This window comes from Felis catus, chromosome B3 (genome assembly GCF_018350175.1).
Source record: "Felis catus isolate Fca126 chromosome B3, F.catus_Fca126_mat1.0, whole genome shotgun sequence".
NCBI lineage: Eukaryota > Metazoa > Chordata > Mammalia > Carnivora > Felidae > Felis > Felis catus.
In genome coordinates, this window is record NC_058373.1 from 132,205,685 (window position 1) to 132,224,200 (window position 18,516).

General features: G+C 40.1%; 1 protein-coding gene across 6 annotated transcripts in view; it reads left to right on the top strand.

Annotated features, from left to right (window-relative positions):
* Positions 1-1,376: 1,376 nt before the first annotated feature.
* Positions 1,377-18,516, top strand: part of TTC8 (tetratricopeptide repeat domain 8) — a 59,123-nt gene continuing 41,983 nt past the window's right edge. For 2 of the 6 annotated variants that reach the window (XM_011283431.4, XM_011283433.4), the window contains exons 1-2: positions 1,380-1,552; positions 18,262-18,382. In XM_011283431.4, the coding sequence (XP_011281733.1) occupies positions 1,439-1,552; positions 18,262-18,382 (235 nt within the window). In that variant the 5' untranslated portion in view covers positions 1,380-1,438. Of the gene's footprint in view, positions 1,553-2,065; positions 2,125-12,909; positions 12,940-18,261; positions 18,383-18,516 lie in introns of all 6 variants that reach the window. The other 4 variants (XM_011283436.4, XM_011283432.4, XM_011283430.4 and 1 more) reach the window with 4 other exon arrangements.

Consider the following 18,516-nt stretch of genomic DNA (forward strand, 5'->3'; position numbering starts at 1 on the left):
AGCCCCGCATAGGGCTCTGCTCTGACAGTACAAAGCTTGCTTGGAATTCTCTCTCTCCCTGTGTCTCTCTGTCCCTTCCTCACTCATGCTCTCTCTCTCATTCTCAAAATAAATAAACATTTTTTAAAAAAGAAAAAACCCTGATTACTATTTGCTTCTGAAAAGCAAAAATTCAAGAAATACAAGAAATACTGCTTAGTAAGAAGAAAACTACTCCCAACCCATTAGTCAGGTTAGAAAGGTAGTTTTATTTTGATATTTATGAAATATATAAATATTGGGATTAAATATAATGTCTGCATTATGGTACCCTAGTGGTTTGAGAAAACTGTGAGTGATTTATTTTTGCTAAGAGTTGTTGTTTCTTATCTGGAAAAGGAGATTTAGACCTGACCAGAAAGTTCTTCAGTATTAAGTTATTTTTCCTCTCTTGCCTCTCCCACTGTGGTAGGAAAGAGGCAAGGAAAAAAGATACCTTTCCTAACGAAGTCTACCTAGATTTAGCCCAGTCACACTTCTTTTTTCATATCTGTGTAAATCTCTAGAGAGGTCAGAATTGTGCCTAAAGAAATCATTCCGCACAAGTAAGCATTTGACAAACAGCAATCGGTTGGAGATGGCATTTCAAAAAGCTCCTTTTAAAAATTTTGTGTTATGTTATTTTGTTTGTAAAAAAGTCACCAATTTGTAATCCAGAATCCTTATGCATTGTATAATAGCGGTATTAACAGCCTATCTGTAACAGCCTAATCTGTAGCCCAGATTACAGTCCCGCTCCCTAACTTCATGCGACTTTGGGTGAATAATTTCTCTTCTCTGAGCCGATCTCAGTTTTTCATCTGTAAAATGCCTCGATAGGACTAAGCAGTATCCAATACCCCTTTCTATTCGAACACTGAGATTTGTTGAGGGCTTTTAGAATCCTTGGGTTCTGGTGGGCAGTATGGTATTGAAGAAACTGGTCTCATGTTTGTGTTTCTAGAATTGGAAGGATAAATGATAGGGGCAGGAAAGCGTGCAAGGAAGAGTAAGACACCCGGTGTAGGGTCAACACCTGGGATTTTTCTCAGACTGGCAGAGGAAGCAGAGCGTTTCGCTGCTAGGCAACCGGTCCTCCTTTGGGAGAGTGGAGGACCCCAGTCGGAGGTGTCTAAGTCACTACCTCTTAATTTAGCCATGGTGCCTTCTTCTCGAGGTTAATGAAAAGAAATATGTCTTTTAAAAGTACACACTTTCTGCAGCCAAGGTTTGACAAGCCTCGTAGCTGAGTTCGACTCGTGGTGGGTTTTCTTTTTCCTGTTCTCAGGCGCGATGCGGACACCTCTCAGGCTAGGCCCCTGCCTCCGCGCGTTGCCGGGCAGAGCTGGACGCCTCTTGCTCCTCGACCCCGCCCTCCCAGGCCCGGGCCCCGGTCCTTCGCGGGCCGCCCTCGGCCGCCATGGGCTCGGAGATGGAGCCGCTGCTCCTGGCCTGGAGCTATTTTAGGCGCAGGAAGTTCCAGCTCTGCGCCGATCTGTGCACGCAGATGCTGGAGAAATCCCCTTATGACCAGGTACCGGCCGGACCCCGTCAGCCCTGTGGATCCCGGCGAGAGGCAGAGGGCCCTGGGGGGTCCCGGGGCCGCCCCGTGGGGGCTCCGGGGTGAAAGGCCCGGGACGAAGTTGATCGTGTGGTCAGCACAGGCATCTGGCGCGAGATCCCCTAGAGCCGTGACCGGCACCTCCCCGCCGGCGGCGTCCCCGCGTCCCCACGGAACCCCCGAGTGCTGTGCCAGAACCGCCCCCTCCTCAAACTTCAGCAGCCCCTTTCCTTTACGCGTCCCTTAAAGGAACACTTAAAAGTCCCGAATTTCACTTTGGTGCAGAACTTTGATGATTCGTTTATACTTTCATATGGATGGGCTCTTAAGTTCTCTGCGTGTGCGTTATTAATTTCTAAAACAATTATGTATAACGATCTGTAACTTCTCTTGTTGAAATAGTTGCCTTATTATTGTTTTGTTGTTATTGTTGTTTTGTTGTTGTTATTTGGATCAAACGTTGTGATCCTCCCACTTCATGTGAAGATTGTTGCCCAGGAGTGAAGGAGGCTTTGATTCTCGGACATGAGTGCAATTTGAGGCAGGTAATGCAAAGTTAGAGAAATGAGAATCTAGGAGGGGAAGAGATACGTTTACTATTAGGAGGGAGGGATGGGAAAAGAGTTTCCCTGCAAGAAGGAATGATGGCATTGATTAAAAGACCTTAAATAAACTACAGTGCTAGTTTACTTTTGTTCTCTTAAACGAAGTGAGAGATTAAATCAAGAGAGTGAGGATGGCCATGTACTGTGTGTGAGAGGAACAACACCGGTGGCAGGTAGTTCCTGGAGAAAAAGGGAGAAGAGGAGCAGAGCTGTGGCAGTTTGTCAGTGCTTCTAGTAAAAGCTGGTTTCCCAGCTTTTCCTTTAGTAGTGTTGCCTTGGAGATATTAGGGAAAAAAAAAAAAGGAGAATTGAGGGGAGTTACATAAGTGGAGGCCTATGTGTGAATACTGTTATTAGGCTCTGCCTTGTTGCATGTGAGCAAGTGGATGACAGATAACCTGTTGAGGTGAACATACAGACTTTCAGATAGGTAGAACATCTCTCCTGTAACAATCCATGTTAGTGAGAATGCTAAGCTCGATTCTTTTGGGTTAGTTCGTGTTCATTAATAGGACTGTGTTTCCACAAGGAAGCATTTTTCCAAGCGTGTTTCTTGGCACAGTTAGTCCCACAGGTGGTACTCAAAACAAAACAAAACAAGCAAACAAACAAAAAACAAAGTTCCAGATTCCACAATCAACTATGTCTGGGAACTGTTAGAATACATTGACCCCTTTTCGTTTGTACAACAAGTTTGTTAAAACCCTATGATGTACCGGGCACTGCTCTAGGCACAATGGTTTGCAACAGCTTTACATGCTGTTTCTGTTTTTCCATTAATTTAGGGTAGTTTCCATTCTGTGTTCCACAGAGCTGTTGCCCAAGAGCTGCTTAGTGAATTCATCTGGGAACATTACATTTCCTAGTTGAAGATTCAAGATTCATACTAAAGCCTCTGGGTTCTGAAGAAAAGAAATGTAATTTTGGCAATACAATAGTTCTGAAACTTATTTGACCTCTGTTACTCTTTTGGCAGTGGGCAAGGGTTGCATATCTTCATTGTTACCGCACTAGGGAGATGTAGTCTCATAGTGAAATGTTATAAGCAAAGGAGCAGTGTTTTTATTAATGGTTAAGATCCTATACTCTTAATAACATATAATCATAGCACATTCAGTACGGTACTGTGCCTGTGAATTCAGATTTAGTTTGTGCTAGGCACTGTGAGCAGGATTTTATGTGTGTTCAACCAAATGACCTTTGTTGAATGCTTACTGCTTACTAAGTTGTGTAAATTATGGGTGTTTCTATGCTTAGAATAATCTTGCAAAATAGGTAACAAAAATAGTAGCTAACATTTATTGAGTATTTACTCTATGTCAGGCTTGGTTTGGAGGGTTTTAGAAGTCATCTCATTTAATCCTCATCCCTCTTAGGAAATTGGTACTGTTTCACCCGTTTTACAGATTAAGTGCACTGGGGCACAGGGTTAAGTAATTTGTCCAAAGTTACAAAGCTGATAAATCCATTTGCTTTGTCCATACTGTGCTCCCTCTTTGGCCCCGATGTAGCCTAATATTTCAAAGCTGTGTGTTTCTCAACTTTTCCCAGTACATTTTCCCATCTACTGTGCCTTTTTCAAGATTTTAGCTAAATGGTAAAGAATTAAAGGCTTGTGGATTAAAGGCTTTAGAAAGTCCTGAAGGAAGGTGACCTATCTAATTTTGATAAAGACAGTATTCTGAAACTTACTTGATCCCTGGTGCCTTGGGGGTGGGGGCGGATGGGGGAGACAGAGAGATAGATTTCTCCCTTGTTATTTTGGAGATATGCCATTTTGGAAAGTGCATGGTCAAAGCAGAAGTGTTTTCATTAATGGTGACGATGGGGCCATAGAGGGACCTTGCTCCTTTTTATCTAGGAAGAGTAAGATAAACAGATTTAGGGCTTTGCAGTCTCCTGAATTAGCAGCTAAATAAGGTAAGGGCTTGTGTCTTTTTACTTGGTTTCTTGTACAGCTGTCATTAGGCCTTATTGGCCCTCTTGAAAGATTAAAGACTTATTACAAGGCATGTTTGGTAGAAGCGTGATTTTGATAATGATAATGAAGAAAAAAAGACACAGGTTTATATTGGGAAATACTGCTGTTGTCATTGGTTAACCATTTGACATGGTTAAGATCATTAGGGCAGTCAATTTTGTTAGGTCCTGGCCATTCTATTGTCCTATTTGCTGTGGATTTGAAATAATTGTCCGTAATGTGATACATAATTAATGTCTACTGCCATAAACATTAAAAAATGTTATGCTTTATTACTATTTTCTTGTTATGAGCAGGGGTTGTTAATGGGTTTGATGTAAATATCAGAGTAGGCTTAGGAGAATGAGTACCAGATCTAGAAGAAATTTATGATACTCCTTTCCTTTCTAATCCTTTTTATTTGTTTTGCTGAGGTAGTTTATTTAAGTAGGAACTATATATATATTGGCAGAACAATGAGCAGTATTTCATTGGGAATAGAAGTTTAACTTGATATTACCTTATCAAACTGGGCTTTAAAATTTTTAAGTTTTATTTATCTTGAGAGAGAGCATGAGCAGGGAAGAGGCAGAGAGACGAAGAGAATCCCAAGCAGGCTCCACTAACTCATGAACCGTGAGATCATGACCCAAGCCGAAATCAAGAGTCCGAAGCTTTTAACCAACTGAGCCCCCCAGGCACCCCACCAAACCGGGCTTTTGATAGCTGGATAGGGCTGCTGAAAAGTTTGTAGGGTTCACTTATGTGTTAGTTATTTTTTGACCCAGCCTTTAAACACTGTTTTTTCACTGTGTGCTTTTCCTTTTTAGTTAGGTAATTTTTAATTTTTAAAATTTGAATATAGTTGACACCATGTTACCTTAGTTTCAGGTGTACAACATAGTGATTCAACTTCTCTATACTATGCTGTGGTCACCCCAAGTGTAGCTGCCATCCGTCACCATACCATGCTATTACAATATCACTGATCATAAACCCTATGCTGTACCTTTTATTCCCATGACTTATTCATTTCATAACTGGAAGCCTGTATCTCTGGCTCCCCTTTGCCCATTTTGCCCATCCCTCTCCAACCCTCCCCTCTGGCAACCATCAGTTTATTCTCTATATTTGGGTCCGTTTCTGCTTTTTGTTTTGTCTTTTAGATTCCACATATAACTGAAATCATATAGTATTTATCTTTTTCTGTCTGACTTATTTCACTTAGCATAATACCCTCTAAGATCCATCCATGTTGTTGCAAATGGCAAGATCTAATTTTTATGGCTGCATAATAATCCATTGTACATATGTACCATATCTTCCTTTTCCATTCATCTATCTATATGGTTGCTTCCATATCATGGGTATTGTAAATAATGCTGCAGTAAATACAGCAGTGCATCTGTCTTTTCAAATTAGTATTTTCATTTTCTCTGGGTAAAGACCTGGTAGTGGAATTACTGGATCATATGGTATTTCTATTTTTAATTTTTTGAGGAACCTCTATGCTGTTTTCCACAGTGGCTGCACCAACTTACATTCCTACCAACACTACATGAGAGTTGACCTTTGTGTCCCTCCACTCCCATCCTTAATTCTCAGCCCCATAGGTTCCTAAACATATATTTACCTTTTCAAATAAATGTAATTGCATTATGGACATTCTTAATTCATTTCTTGATTTGAGGGCCTGTTTTTTTTGTTTTTTTTTTTTTTTTCAACGTTTATTTATTTTTGGGACAGAGAGAGACAGAGCATGAACGGGGGAGGAGCAGAGAGAGAGGGAGACACAGAATCAGAAACAGGCTCCAGGCTCTGAGCCATCAGCCCAGAGCCTGACGCGGGGCTCGAACTCACGGACCGCAAGATCGTGACCTGGCTGAAGTCAGACGCTTAACTGACTGCGCCACCCAGGCGCCCCCTTTTTTTTTTTTTTTTTTTTTTTAATCAATTAAGGAAATTCTTCCTGGATTCCTCCAGGAGAGTCTTCCTTCCTTCCTTCCTTCCTTCCTTCCTTCCTTCCTTCCTTCCTTCCTTCCTTTCTTTTTTCCTTTTTCCCACTGAGATTTCTTTATGCAGTTTATCAGAAATATATACATTGAATTCTTTCAGAATTAAAAGCTTTTAATTGATTTTAACAAATTGGGAAGAGATATGAGAAAAATGTATTTCTTCATATTTATTCTTTATCTGTTAGATGTTAAAAATGAACAATGAAATATTCTTCCCTTTATTTTTTTAATTTTTTAAAAAATATTTATTTTTTCTTGAGAGAGAGAGAGAGACAGAGCATGAGCAGGGGAGAGTCAGAGAGAGGGAGACACAGAATCTGAAGCAGGCTCCAGGCTCTGAGCTGTCAGCGCAGAGCCCGACACGGGGCTCGAACCCACAAACCGTGAGACCATGACCTGAGCCGAAGTTGGATGCTTAACCAATTAAGCCACCCAGGTGCCCCTTCCCTTTATTTTTTAAAGTTGATTTATTTTGAGAGGGAGAGCGAGAGCAGGGGAGGGGCTGAGAGGGAGGGAGAGAGAGAATCCCAAGCAGGCTCTGCACTGTCAGCACAGAGCCCAACTTGGGGCTTGATCCCATGAACCGTAAGATCATGACCTGAGCCAAAATCAAGCCCAAACCACTGGGCCACCCAGGCGCCCCCAGGAGGGCATTTCTGATAGTAATTTTGTTATTGGGATTTCTTGTGATGCTGTCTTTGTTTCAGTGGAGGAAGGTAATTGATGGAGAGACTACCAATCTATGAAAAGCTAACAGAAATGTGATCAGAGCAGAAGCAGATGGTCCTCAGCTCTGCAGTCAGATGGTTTATCTTCACATCCTCTTTTAACCTTTATGAATTTTTTGAGGCTTCAACATTTTAGAGTACTTTTCCCCCACAACTTCCAATTACCATTCCTGTGCCACCAAACTGATTTTAGTACAAATGAATGACTCTGGAGCAGTTCCTGGACACATGGAAGACCAAGGAAATTAAAATATTTTTTTCTGAGGGCCAAATGGATTCATTTTTGCTTTTATTTTTTCCTGCCCCAAAACAAAAATAGCCTAAAAAAATTTTTTTTAACGTTTATTTATTTTTGAGAGAGAGACACTGAGTGTGAGTGGGGGAGGGGCAGAGAGAGAGGGAGACACAGAATCCGAAGCAGGCTCCAGGCTCTGAGCTGTCAGCACAGAGCCGGACGCGGGGCTTGACTCACTAACGGCTAGATCGTGGCCGGAGCCTAAGTCAGAAGCTTGACCTACTGAGCCACCCAGATGCCCCAGATAGCTTTTGTTTTGGATGTTGTTTTCCACTTTTGGTTTTGCTTATTTTTGTGCCAGGTGAGGAGAGCCTCTCTAAAGTGATTTGTTACTTGTTAATCTTTCTTTAAGTTGGTCCACAGAGCTTCCCAAAAAACCTCTTTTGGTTCTGATATATCAACCTTTTGGGATAAGTCCACCTCTGAGACTATGTCTTCTACATTTATTTCTCCTGTACGAGATACAATTTTGGTATAGTATCATCAAAAATACTTAGGTTGTGCTTTGTACTTTCCATTAGGACATCTGGATTTTATTTAACTTTGATTCTTGCCAAAGTCAGGGTAGTCAGGTTGGCCAGAGAGGTATGATATACAATGAAATAGCATGTTTCTTTAGAGTCATACATTTTTATTTGGACACAAAGAGACTCAAGGATAGGTTGTTGACTGTAATAATATGGTATTTGGTAATGTGGAAAGGTTCTTGAAGAAGATGGATTGTAAACTGTTTTTCCCAGATTCAGAATAGTGAGACTTAAAAGGGCAGGGTGTCTAACCATGAAGGACATTTAAGATTCTGATCTCTTGAGAATATAGAGAAAGAAAGATAACTGGTTAATTTATTGTAGCTTCCCTGTTTGATAAAATACAGCACGAACAAGAAGTTCATCGAGAGACATTGTCTTTTTTCAAAGTGTTCTTTAAATCACGATTGAAAAAGTGCTTATAAGTTGTAAGATATAAAAGGGAGAAAGGCAAAATGGTCTTCCACACGGCAATGTGACCTAGAGGGAATGCTTGCTTTTACAGCTCATGTCCATCATCCCGATTAGTTGCTTAATCTGATTACTGTTCCTTGTGTTCCATATGTCAGATACATGGCTTTAAAACCAGCCCCAATTTTGTTTTAGCTCCATTATAATTAAACAGTTCATAAAACGTGCAGGTTTTTCAGGCAGTGAGGTTTTTAAGACAATATGCTTTTATTAATGGAGTAGATTTCTGATAGATTTTCAAGTTATGAAAATCAGTGATTCTGGGAGTGGGAGCGGGGGCTATATATCAGAACAGAAAGAATTCACATTCTCCTCCCCAGTCTCTACTTATAATGAGATATGTTACAGAGAGGAAGGGGTTATTATTGTAAATGGTTTGAAGATGGAGAAAAGGCTGAAAGCCACTGGCTTAAGGGAAAGACATGGAACCAGGGGTCCCTAGTGAGCTCTGTGTTATTAGTTGATTGAGACAATGATCTGGTGCTCTAAGCAAAACAAACAAACAAATCTTTCTGTGTGACTATCTAATTTAGTTCCTCTTTGGGGCCATGGAGACTAAGCCAGACTTAATCTTTTGATTCTATATGGAGTTCATTTTATGAATTTGTATTCCTGCTGAATTACACAGATGACATTCCTACTTGGCTGCTCGGTTGGTCCTTGGATTCTCCCTAAACCTTCTGATATTCATCAATTTCTGTGTTCTCTTTCATTGTTTTCCTTCGTGTGACTGCTAACTTCTGAATAATGTCTCAGAAGTTTCAGGGCCAAGCTGGGTCAGACTCACGAGCCAGAGTAAGTAATAGTGGCAATTAAGAAGTCGCATTCAGAATTATCTAGAGATTTGATACCCTGAAGTAATAGCAACGACCTAAGAGTAAGCCTTACCCTGGGGAGGAAGGGAGGAAGTAAACTGATGTGAATTGAAGTTGATGCTAATGAGCATTTGTTGGTTCCAGGCTGTGTCACTCCACTCTGTCCCCTTACTCACTTGCTTTGAAGGAGAGTCAAAAGGTAGTTTTAATTTGATGAGACACAAGTGGGAGTTAGTTCTGGGTTTGGGAAAGGGAAGTAATAGAGAGTGTGGGGCTTTTCTGGTCATTATAGAAATGGTTTTATAAAGAAATTGTGCAACTGATATTTCTTATTGAAAGTGCTACCACCTTACACTTCACTAATTATGATAGCATATGGGGAAGGCCTCAAAACTATGAAATATTCTTAAAAATACAAGGTTTATTTATTTTATTTATTTTTTTTTAAAGTTTATTTATTTTTGAGAGAGAGAGACAGAGCACTAGTGGGGGAGGGGCAGAGAAAGAGAAGGAGAGAGAGACATACACACACAGAATCCAAAGCAGGCTCCAGGCTCCTAGCTGTCAGCACAGAACCCGACGCAGGGCTCAAACTCATGAGCCATGAGATCATGACCTGAGCCGAAGTCAGACACTTAACTGACTGAGCCACCCAGGCGCCCCCCCCCCCCGCAAGGTTTATTTTTAAAACTATGCTATGAAGTAGACACTATTTGCTCCAATTCGAGAGGAACACTAGGTTATAGAGGTCGTGTGACTCATTCAAGGTCACGTAGCTAAGTGGCTCCCTGAGGATCAAGCCCAGCCCTTCTGACTCCAGGGTATTTTGTACCCAACTACTTTGTACTCAACTCTGTCGATACCCATGGAAATGATTTGCTAGACCAAATGAACCTAACTTGCCGTTCCCTATTTGGTTGGATTAATTTAAATAACAGACTATAGTTGAGAGACCCAAAGGTGAAAGTCTCAGTGCTTTAAAAAAAAAAAAAAAAAAAAAAAAAAAAAAGTTTTGCCCTATCTCTAAATTAAAACATCCCAACCCTTCCTTCTTAATCCTGCTACTCCTGATGGATCTCCAGGCCAGTCATATGCAGCCTTGGTCTGGCACACCCTACAGCAGTCTGTTTTCATGCCTTGCTATGATCTCACATACTCAGCAAAGTGCGGGCTCTCGATGCAGAGTGTCTGGGTTCAAATACTGCCTGTACACTTTGACTTCAGAGTTTTCTCCTCTGTAAAATGGGGATGATAATACACCTACCTCAAAGGGTTGTTGTGAGGGTTAAGCTCATTAATGTACGGTAAGTGATCAAAAATGTTAGCTGCTATTGTCTCTGTATAGCTAGAGATATTTACATGTAGGATTCTGGCATTGATCTTTTTCTGAAAAGATTGTTGGTAATCTGGAAAGTGTCTGTGAGGAAAGTGTTCAGTGAAATTGATAAAATGATGCTGAACAGGGGCGTCTGGGTGGCTCAGTCGATTAAGCATCCGACTCTCGATTTCAGCTCAGGTCATGATCTCTCTGTTTGCCAGTTCAAGCCCTGCGTCAGGGTCTGTGCTGACAGTGCAGAGCCTGCTTGGGATTCTCTCTCTCCCTCTCTTTCTACTCCTCCCCTGCTCAAGCTCTCTCTAAATAAACATTAAAAAAAAATGATGATGAATATAGATCACTGGCACTCAGTAATTTCTGGAATAATATCTTTCTTTTTCTCTGACACCCTTCTTATCTCCCTTATTGTTTTTCTCCTCTCCATCTAAGTCGTCTATAACTGGTCTATAAGTTGAATATAGCATTTCATACATTGTATTGGCATTTATTTAATTATGTGCATTCCCCACAGAATGTTTTCAGCGCCTAGCAGGGTGCAGGAATGTCCGGGGAAGCTTGTGGAACTAACGTGATCGTGATCTCGGCCTCACTTCCTGTTTGGGCCTTGTCTCCATCTTCCATCTGCACAACCTCACCTGTCTTTATACTTGCCCATCTTCTCTGACCTTCTCACCTCACCTGTGTGGTGTGGCAAATCACAGATGTGTTCCTGTGGGGCAGAAGAACCAGATAGAGCACGAAGGCCTTCATCAGTGATCAGAACACTGAGGCTGAGCTGCCATTTGACTTTGGGAAGCATCTTCCTGTCCTTGGCAGAATGACAGGCCTCTAGCTTTTCCTTCCTATTAGAGGCTTCCAGCCCTTGTGTGTTTTGTTTTCCTTTTCAAGTATTGTCTGCAGTCACCATGGGTAAACTTTTTTTTTCCCTGTGTGGAACTTATCTTCCATCTCTCCTACACTTGACGCTTCAATCCTGCCTTATTATCTTGAACTCATTTTTTAATCTCCTAGATGCACTGGCAAGGAAGAGCCTGGCTTCTTTGTGTGACCTTGAGCAAATTACATGACATCTCTGAATTTGTTTCCTTATCTGTCAAATGGATAACACCTGCCTCCCTCCGGTGGTTGTTATGAGACTCAAGTGAGATAATGGGTCATACAGACATGTATACAAATAAACAGAAGAAGGAATAGAAAGGGTTACTCCTCTGTCATCTCATTGCCTGTGTCGGTGTGTTTCTTTAATTATGGACTGTGGGTTCTAGGCAATCTGTGCTTTTCCAGATCTTCCTGATGCACGCTGGAATTGAAAACCTCCAACTGCCATGTATTCTTAGTTGCTGTTTTGTGTTCGGTTCAGCTGCTTGCCGAATATTCTCTAAATCCCACCCTCCAGGGCCTTTGCTTTTGTAGCCTAGCTTCATCTTTGCTTCTCATGTTCCTACCGTGTATCGTGCTATAGAAATTGCTTATCCTTGCATGGTGACCAGATGGCTTCAACATTGCTTGCACACATAATATATTCTTTAAAAAATATTTTGAGTATTCTCCTTGGGTTTTAGAGCTGTAGAAAGCAAGGCTAGGAAGGATTTTTTTTCCCCCCTTTCCCTTTTTTCTTAGTAGTTTCCCTAATAAAATATGCTGCCAGTTAAGTGTTCAGCACAGATTGCTAACTGTAGATATAGAAGTATAGATTATTTCGTAAATAAATTTGTTACAAGTCTGACTTTTCCCCAGTGGATTTCTATTTAATTTGGACAGGAAAAAACCCTGAGTTTGTTAGCACCCGACACTAATATATATGACATAGTCTATTCATACACATTTCTTGGAACACATTACAGTTGGAATTACTTTTTTATTTTTTTTTTTTAATTTTTTTTTTTCAACGTTTATTTATTTTTGGGACAGAGAGAGACAGAGCATGAACGGGGGAGGGGCAGAGAGAGAGGGGGACACAGAATCGGAAACAGGCTCCAGGCTCTGAGCCATCAGCCCAGAGCCCGACGCGGGGCTCGAACCCACGGACCGCGAGATCGTGACCTGGCTGAAGTCGGACACTTAACCGACTGCGCCACCCAGGCGCCCCTGGAATTACTTTTTTATATCTTCAGCTGCTAATCCCATTTATGTGGAGTAGAAAGATTTATAGTATGTTGTGGATTTTCTTCCTCCTCCCCAAGTGATTAAAGTCTGAATGCTTTAACCACCATGAATATAAGGAAGTGTTTCCTTGGTATAGCTGTAAAATTGTTTTTAATTTCTGAGATTTTGTGTCTTCATTAAACAAGTAGTTAAGATAACTTCTCTGTGCTTTAAATGAGGTTCGAGTAATTAGAATTTTCTGATCATAGCAAATTCAGCACTCTTCAGTGTATATTAGTTACACACTAATACCAATATTAGTATTAGTATATGCAGAACTCTTGAGTACTTGTGGAGAAAGATTAAAGTTGATATTCGGATTTTTATTCAATGAGTTTGAGTCCGTCTACAAATACTTAATTCATCACTAAAACTTTTTATTTTAGAAACTGTATTTCCTAAAAATGTTTACTACCTTCTTAATGCTTTCCAGGAACCGGATCCTGAATTGCCAGTGACTCAGGTAAAGGGTTAGCTGTAACTGTTAGTTTAGAGAATACAATAATTCCTATTGCTTACTCGTTCCTATAGATTAGAAGACCTGCTGCATATCTATTAATGCTTTTATAAAATCAGCCTTCTCTACCATTCTGTAGAGTATTCTATTTCCAACATTTTTTTTGTAGAGTATTTTTTTTTATGTAGAGTATTCTATTTCCAATATTTTTGTGTCTATGGGTGAGTAGTCTTGTAGTCTTAAGACTTGAAATGACCAATGTTGACCAGAAAGATGAGAAAAATAGAGAAGGAAGCAAGGGAAACCAGGAGCTTAGGAATGGGGCCAAGAAGTCAGCAGAGCCCCAAATGTCTGAAAAGATTGTGATGGACGATGGTATATCTTGAGTAAAGAGTAGGCTCACCCTGCCTGGGAAGGGCTTGATTTTAGAGCGAGGTGCCTGCCACCGTGAAGAAGACAGGAGGAGACACTGGCCAGATAGCCTTGTCTACCAAACTATCTTGGTTAGAGATGGGAGGTGGCCAGAGAGACCTGCTAACTGGAGAAGATGCAGTGAATGAGTCTGGAGACAGCCCAAGGAGAGGAAGTGTGGTTAGGGGGACATGCGGGCCAGTGAAGCTTTTAACACAAGGGAGTTTCCAGTAAGTCTGGGAATAAGAACGGATGAGAGTGCTATAAATCACCCTAAATATTGCCAGGTGTTGGCCCTGCCACATGAGAGAGAATGCTAACAGTGGTTTTCAGTAAATAAACAATTTGAACCTCATATGTGGTTCCTATGAGTAATCATTCAATCTTTTCCAAGAGAGCAGAATACAAAGTACTGTGATGGAGGCCTGTGTAGTATTATCAAGCAAGCACCGTAAATAGGTTAAAATGAAGCACTCTGTTCTTGAAAAGGATTTTAAAGGAATTTGTCTGCAGTGTTCGTAATTTTGATTTCCAAATTGATAGGTGGCACTAAACTTTTTTTTGCGTAATATATGCACAATTCGTTTGAGAAGGACCTAAATTATAAATACAGTAAGTAATGTGCCTTTTCTTTTCAGTGATTTTGGAAGGTTTTGTTAAAATTAACGTTTATTTATTTTTGAGAGAGAGAGAGAGAGAGAGAGAGTGTGAGTGAAGGCAGGGGAGGCGCAGAGAGAGGGAGACACAGAAGCTGAAACAGGCTCCAGGCTCCAAGCTGTCAGCACAGAGCCCGATGCGGGACTCGAACTCACAAACTGTGAGATCATGACCTGAGCTGAAGTCGAATGCTTAACCAACTAAGCCACCCAGGTGCCCTGGTTTTGTTAAAATTAAATTAAAATGTCAATAATTGACATTGTTGTTATGGTTTTAAAACTGTAAATGGCATTTGAAAGTTTCAAACCATGCAGGGACTTCATGAAGGACCTGTATTTAGTATTACTTTCTTGTTCTGTTACTGTAGACTTCATTATCTATCACTATCTGGATAGTGATCTAAAAGAATAAAAAGGGAACAAGGCTGATGGGATTCTTTTGAACTCATTATTCATACATTTTGCCTTCCTCTTTTGCACAACTTCAAAATAAATGAGGCTTTACAATAACAATTCAATATTTTGTGCTAAGTTTTCATTTTTGTAGAGTAGGCAGAGTGTCAGATGTTATACCGATTCTTATGATGGCTCGCTCAGGTTAGACAGACTGTTCCTTGGTAGCTTTATTCTACTAATAATCTAGCAAAATTGTTTCTTTTATGTCTTAAACTCTTGGCCTCCAATTCTGTATTAAAAGGAATGAGACAATTTCAACATGTTTTGCTCAGTCAGTAGACTTTTTCACTTTTCGTATGTTTATTTTCGTAACTAAAATTGAATCAACCTCACCAAAGGTAGTACAAGTAAGGCATTATTTTCCTTTCCTTTCCATCATTGCCTCAAGAATAATGTTCTGTAGACTACCTCAGTAGGTGAACGAGATGGGATTATGTTTTACAGATAAAGAACGATATAAATGACTCACATGCTTTTCTCTTTAAAAAAGTTCCTGCACTTCTGTGATTTTTGTTGATTTCACAGTACTTTCCAATATATAGGCATTCAAATATATTTACATAAACTGCATGACCCTGTCATGTAGTAACAACTTAAACATATTTAATAAAACCAATTTGTATTTTTTATTTAGATTCAAGGACCAGTTTGGGATCATCCCGTTGTGCTTTGTTATGCATTTTAATGTAATCACTGATTAGTTTTGAACTTTTTGAAAAACTTAAACAGGATTTTAGGGCTGTAAAACATACTTGGCTTGTTTCCAAAATAAAATTAAAAAAAAATTTTTTTAAAGCCAAAGCCCCATCTGCTGTTTTCATTAAAATCTCAAGAATTGCTCACATTGCCAAGAGCAGTTCTTTGAATACAATCTGATGTTTAAGCAAGCAGCGATATGTGATTTTCAAGGTCATTTGTGTTAGGACAAGAGGAAAGTCAGGAAGATTAGTATTCTCAAAAAATGATGAAATTTAAAATTAAATAATAGTTTAAGTAGATTTTATTATAGATCTTTAAATATAAAAGATTCCCACCACGATTTCTACTTCTGAAGAATTAAATTTTAGAAACTGAAATATAGATCCATTTACCTTTTTGAAAAAGTGAAATCTTATAGAATAACCTTTTAAAAAAGATGTTCCTATTTGGCTTCTGAAGCATTTATTCATTTGGTGGTGAGGGAAAAGTAGATTTACTTTCTTTTACTTAGCCTAATATTAAAAAAATTTGCACCTCCGTAATATCTGAGAGCTTAGTAGGAGGCTGGATGTCAGGAAGAATGATGGAGTTAACTATGAGATAACGGTATGTACATGCTAATTATTAAAAAGATATGTGCAGGGATAATTAATACCCAGCCATATAGGTGATACGATAATAATAAAAAGTTGACTTTTAGAAGGTCGATTTAACTAGGATTCCAAGTTGGAGTTTTAAAGTTTCATTAGCTCATCATCAGGATAAGTCCCTACACCTCACTGGAGCATACAGGGTCCCTCAACTGCCCTTTGCCTTTTTTCTCTAGCTTCTTCTCTGACTGCTGCCTCAGCTGAACCTGATTCTTCAACCGTACTCAACTGTTTTGGAGTTACCAAGCATGCCTTGAGCCCTCAAGCTAGCCTGCCCTTGTCCCGTTCTCTTTGCCTAATACATGCTTTCCCGTCTTTGCCACTAGCAAACTCTTTTCTCCTACCCTTCCTCTACTCCCAGGCAGCTGGGTGCCTCTCTCTGTACTCCCGTAGCATGCTCCAGACTTTTATCACTGCGCTTTCCCTACAACACCGAAATTTGTGTAAGCTAGTTGAGCCGTGGCTTACTTCTCTCTGTCCCCAGGACCTGGCATGCCATAGGTGCTCCCTAGTAATATGGGAGTGAACCTGTGGCGCCCATATCCTGCTTTACTGTTTCCAAGAAAATGCTGCAATCCTTCCTGTCCACCAGCATGCTGAGCAAGGAATGCCCTTTTGAGAAATGAAAGCTGTCAGATCCTTGCAGGGCAGTATGAGCTGTGGAGACTCAAGATAAATCAGGATTACTTATTTCCATCTTTGAAGTTAAATTAAACCATGAGTTGAAGCCAGAGATGACTTCCCTGACCCCTGAGCAGAGTTATAAAGATCTGCCGACCTTCCTGATCTTTGATGAATGAAAACCTCCAATTGTTTCCACACGTTAGTGTCTCTTACAGTTAGATGCAGTTACAACTGGAATTTATCTATCTATCTATCTATCTATCTATCTATCTATCTATCTATTTATTTAACAAATGAATTCTTTGATTCCATATTCTGCTTATTCAATTGTGTTAAATCCACACAGTTGAAACATTTTAAGTTATCTGAATCCAGTAAATCTCACCCAGGAAAGTAGAAGCTAAAAAACCCAATCATCTAACCAAATATAATTTCATTTTAGGAACCTACGGCTATGAAGGCAGCCTTTTTTATTCCCATTAAAGTGAAAGCATGAAGAATTTTCCTTTTCCTTAAGAACTTTTGTCTAATGCATGCATTCCAGTTATTTTAGCCCACAAAAGGATCTCTACTTTTTAATTCCTATAAAACTATTGTCTATACCACACACCTGCCACCTATCATGCCCTGCTTTGCCTTGTCAATTAATTCAGTAGGTGATGTGTTCAGGGAAATTAGGATCCAAGTTTTAATCTTCTCATGCTTCCTCTTCAGAACCTAGCCCAATGCTATGTAACTAGGAAGTGCTCCAAAGGTATGGACCGACTGATTGAATGCATCCTGGGTTCTTTACGCGAGGACTTTTTGGAACTCTGTAGCTCTCGTCTGTTCCTCTCTGTCTGTTCCTCCTTCAGCCGGCTTCACAGCCGGTTCCCTAGTATGGTGAGCCCTACCCTGCCTCCCGCCAAACTTCCCTTGCTGCTGCTTCCTCTGCACTATAGAGTATCAGGTCTGTGCTGCTGCTCAAGGACACCAAGCTTTCTTGTTCTCTGCTTCTGTTCTGTAGTGAAGCAGAAAGGTAAACATTTCTGATAAAGCTGTTTTAAATGTTGAGCAAGATATTTAACGGTGCACACCGTGACATCTAATTTCTCAAGGTAGAGTGAAGTTGATATTTTCCAGATTCCTTAATTACCTTTTCCATTCCCCGCCCCTCCCCCCCCACCACTTTCTAGCAGGTTTTCTACTGGCTAGATCACAAAGCAGCCAAGACTGTGTTGATTAGCTTCTTGGGAATTGGGAGAAATTGCTCTTAGTTCAATTCAACATTTTTGGAATACCTATTATGTGCAAAAACCATAGGTGTTATGGAAAATTCAGAACTGAACAAGGTTAAAAGGCTTGTGTTTTGGGGAAGGGAGCTAACCTATGCCTGATAATTACAGTGTTTCTCGAATATGTGAGTACATTTGATGGAAGTGTAAAGAGAATGCCCTGTGAGAAAGACAAGAGGAAAGTAGGTTTAGAACTAAACCATCAGGGAGGTCTTCATGAGGGACTTTGGTCCTGAAGGAGGAAGGCAGAAAGAGCACTGTGGTCAGAGCTTTCTTAATTGATTTTCGAATTATTATTCCAGTAAAATTTTCTCTGAAGTTCTTCTTTTACCTACAAAAAGGCATGTTAGAAGACTACTAGGTAATTGATCTAATAGGCATTTCTTGATTAGTAATGACCTTGCCTTGTATTAGTTTCTTGAAATAGCTCTTTAAATTAGCATAATGTATTAAACGGTAAACATGCCTAATAAAATTTAGACGATAATAAATCTTCTATAGGCTAGGCAGTACTTCTAATACTACTTAATGTGTGCTTTATTTTATCCATGTTTATAGGCAGCTTGGATTTTGAAGGCACGGGCACTCACTGAAATGGTATATGTAGATGAAATTGACGTAGATCAGGAAGGAATTGCAGAAATGATGCTGGATGAAAATGCTATTGCTCAAGTTCCACGTAAGTATTGGTTTTTCACTTAAGTAAATGAAATGCCATTAGGAGGAAGAATACTACATGTGTATAAAATAAACACAAGACATTACATACATGAAAAAAACACTGCTTCAGGTTAATGGTCTCTATCCTGTCAT